The 3,268-nt window shown below is 48.3% G+C and overlaps 1 protein-coding gene across 1 annotated transcript; it reads right to left on the bottom strand.

Annotated features, from left to right (window-relative positions):
* Positions 1-392: 392 nt before the first annotated feature.
* On the bottom strand, positions 393-3,004 carry LOC133893696 (L-type lectin-domain containing receptor kinase SIT2-like). The gene has a single exon (XM_062334788.1). The coding sequence runs from the start codon at positions 2,629-2,631 to the stop codon at positions 616-618; it is 2,016 nt and encodes a 671-aa protein (XP_062190772.1). The 5' UTR covers positions 2,632-3,004; the 3' UTR covers positions 393-615.
* Positions 3,005-3,268: the final 264 nt, after the last annotated feature.

Here is a 3,268-nt window from a genome sequence, read left to right as displayed (position 1 = left end):
ACCAGTACTGCTGCCGTCGACCATGTTTAACTGTGATCAATCTATATATGTTCGTGCATGTCTTATTCGTGGATGGCTCTGGCATGTCATGTGGAACTCTTTGTTTTTATCCATGATCTTGTATGGTGAATAATGTGTGTTGTATGACATATATACAGAGTTACGTTCGAGATGTCTCCTATCGATGGTATTATTGATTGTTACTCCTCGATCGCTACTTTGTCCTAGTTGCGCTCACAAATCAAACAGTCCCGATGAAACAAACGTTCACCTTATCTTCTCCCAACTATAAACGTCAGGTGTACTAAAAAAATATATAAATCGTCAGGCACTGCTTAAACAGAAATAGCACATTTCGAGCTAGTACCAGAAAAAAATTGAAATCACACAACGAACCTCAAAGCCAACTCAGTGGCAAGGAAAATGGACTTCACAAAAATACCAAGCAACATACAAACGACAAACCAATATGATCCATGGGTCTACAAGGTGAACCCCGCATGTGGATTTCCAAGAGTGATCAAATACAGCACAGGTATTATGTGACAGTTTTGGTAGGCTTTAAGAGTGATCACACAATTGAGAAGTTGAGATACCATCCACGCATATATATCTTCATCTTCCAACTGGGATGCCGGGTGTCGTCGTTGTGCCCATGCTGGTCCCAGACCACGGATACTGCAGGACGGACTGGTCGAACGACCCTTCGTTCTGCATCATGCTCAGCAAGCTCATGTTCCCCGGCGTCAGCTCCGGCAGCGGCGCGTCGCCATCGAGGTACTGCATGACTTGCCGCATGGTAGGCCTTTCACTGGGAAACGGGTGTGAACACATTAGTCCAAGCGTCAGCACCATGCATACCTCGTCAGAGTTGTAGTTGCCTTGCAGCCTCGAATCCACCGTCTCCGCGAGAGCTCCTCTGTGCCAATACTCGAGCACCCGGTCGACTAGCATCTTCCGGCCGTGCTGCACGCTGTTGCTGACCGGCTGCCGGCCGCAGGTGACCTCAAGAAGGAATGTGCCGAAGGCGAAGACATCTGTGAGAGGGGACGCCTTGCCCGAGCGTGCTAGCTCTGGGGCGATATACCCCATGGTGCCAACAACATGAGTGGTTCGTAGGTCGGTTCCATGGTCGTACAACCTTGCGAGGCCAAAATCACCCAAGTGTGCATTCATTCCTGCGTCGAGGAGCACATTGCTTGCTTTGATGTCTCGGTGGATGACCACTTGCTCCCACTTCTCATGGAGGTAGAATAAGCCGGAAGCCACGTCTTTGATAATCTGAAACCTCTGAGCCCATTCGAGTATGGGCTTGCCCTCTTTGCCGTATAAGTACTTATCAAGACTACCATTTGGCATATAATCATATACCAGAAGTAGTTCCCCCTTTCGTCGACAATAACCAAGTAACTGCACTAGGTTGCGATGCCGCAAGTGACCAATACTGACAACTTCAGAGATGAACTCCTTTATCCCCTGGCTTGAATCATGGGACACCCTCTTCACGGCAACCTCAGATTTAGATTTTGGAAGCACTCCTTTGTACACCTTGCCAAACCCACCTACGCCGATTATGTTCTTATTCTTGAATCCTTGGGTCGCATTGAACAAATCCTTGTACGAGAACCGGTGCGGCCCGAACTCAACCTCCCAATCCTCTCTCAACTCAGCATATCTCAGCTGCCTCCGCACCAGTAGAATGACCACAATGCATGTAGCAAAGATTAATGCAAAAGCTGCTATTGGCAGTGCAATCACCAAGACCTTTGACAGGATCTTATGGCCAGAATTAGGCAGCTTTGGCATCTTTTTGAAGTCAATGGCTGGAGCAGGTCCGTTCATGGCGAAGCTCCAGGCGAGCACACAGTACCGCGACATGATGGGTCCGGTAGCGGCGGAGAAACCAACATATGCTTGCTCCGTGAGCACAGTTGATAGGTCGGAGATGTTAGAGAGCAACGGCGTTGATGGTTTGGCCACTCCCATGGGAGCCAGAGTGACATTGATTTGTTTTGCCTTCCCATCGTAGTCTACCCAAACTTGCATGGCCTTGCCGCTATCAAGACTCAAGTTCTTGAACGTACAGTCGTTGTCGTCGTAGAATCCTGCAGCGTGAGATTTCAGGGAGTAGAGGCTGGCGATGTGGATGCCGACATGGTTTCCGTCGATGTCCTGCAGCTCGGTGTTCTGGACGGTGTCGAGCTCGACCGCGAAGGTGCGGTTGATCTCGGCGCTGTTGAGGAAGCCCATGTACTGAGCCGGCGCTGCATCCGAGAAGTCCGTCGTCGGGGACACGAGGAAGGCCATGCCGTCGGTACTGATCCTGTAGGGGTGGCCGGGGACGATGGCGAAGACGAAGGTTGCCGAGAAGGACTGCACCGTGCCATTGTGCGACTCCTTGAACTGAAGCGGAGCCCGGTGGAACGCGTGGCCTTTGACATGGGCCTCGTTGTTCGTCAGCTCAAGGATTCCTTCCGTGGTGACCGTGGCTGTGCCGTCGATGGTGAGGTTGGCACCGGCGAAGCCGGAGAAGACAAATTGCTCGTCGCCGGCGACGCAGAAGTGCAGAAGGTTAAGGCTAAGACAGAGGAGGAGGAAGGGTACAAGGAAGGACACGGGAAGATGCTCCATGTCTGGACTGTAAGCTAGAACTCAACAAAGATGCGATATCTGCGAGGTACTCTTAATTAGCCCCTACACTGTGGAAGTGTGGATTAGGTTGCAGCCTACACTATTAAGTACGTTGTTTATTGACGATTTACATCGATTGGCCTGCCAGAGCAACTTGTAAGCTACGAGTATATGACCGAGGACTAGCACCGGTGGTTGTCAGAGTCTTTGTGTCTCGTTTAGCACATGTGGTCACTGTCTGAATTTTCTGCAGGAATTGTCTTTTTGTGTGCATATGTGTCCTTTCCGTATTGTAGAAGCGAAAAATTCGATTAAAAAAGGTTGAATAAGAGTTATCCTACTCTTTTACCTAACATGTCTCAAATCAATAAGCAGAAGTAATAACATGAGAGAAGCAAAGTCATAATGAACTTCTATAAAGAAAATATGGCTCCCATGAATATAATTGAACCATAGATTTCATAGAGCATCATTTTAAGAGTCATAGCCATAAAACTTACAATTTAAATCGGAAATACTTTGATCTATGCCCCTGATAAAGAAAATCTCTAGGTCGATAGATCTAGAGGCAATGAATGGTTCAAGATCAACTTGTATGTAAATCTTATACTTCTAGCAGCAAGAAGAATAACTCCAA

The sequence above is a fragment of the Phragmites australis genome, chromosome 15 (assembly GCF_958298935.1).
Source record: "Phragmites australis chromosome 15, lpPhrAust1.1, whole genome shotgun sequence".
Classification (NCBI taxonomy): Eukaryota; Viridiplantae; Streptophyta; class Magnoliopsida; order Poales; family Poaceae; genus Phragmites; species Phragmites australis.
This window is presented reverse-complemented; position numbering and strand designations above follow the sequence as displayed.

What these genes read in the sequence shown, in the direction of transcription:
- LOC133893696 (XM_062334788.1), bottom strand. Translation starts at nt 2,631, where the DNA reads ATGGAGCATCTTCCCGTGTCCTTCCTTGTACCCTTCCTCCTCCTCTGT.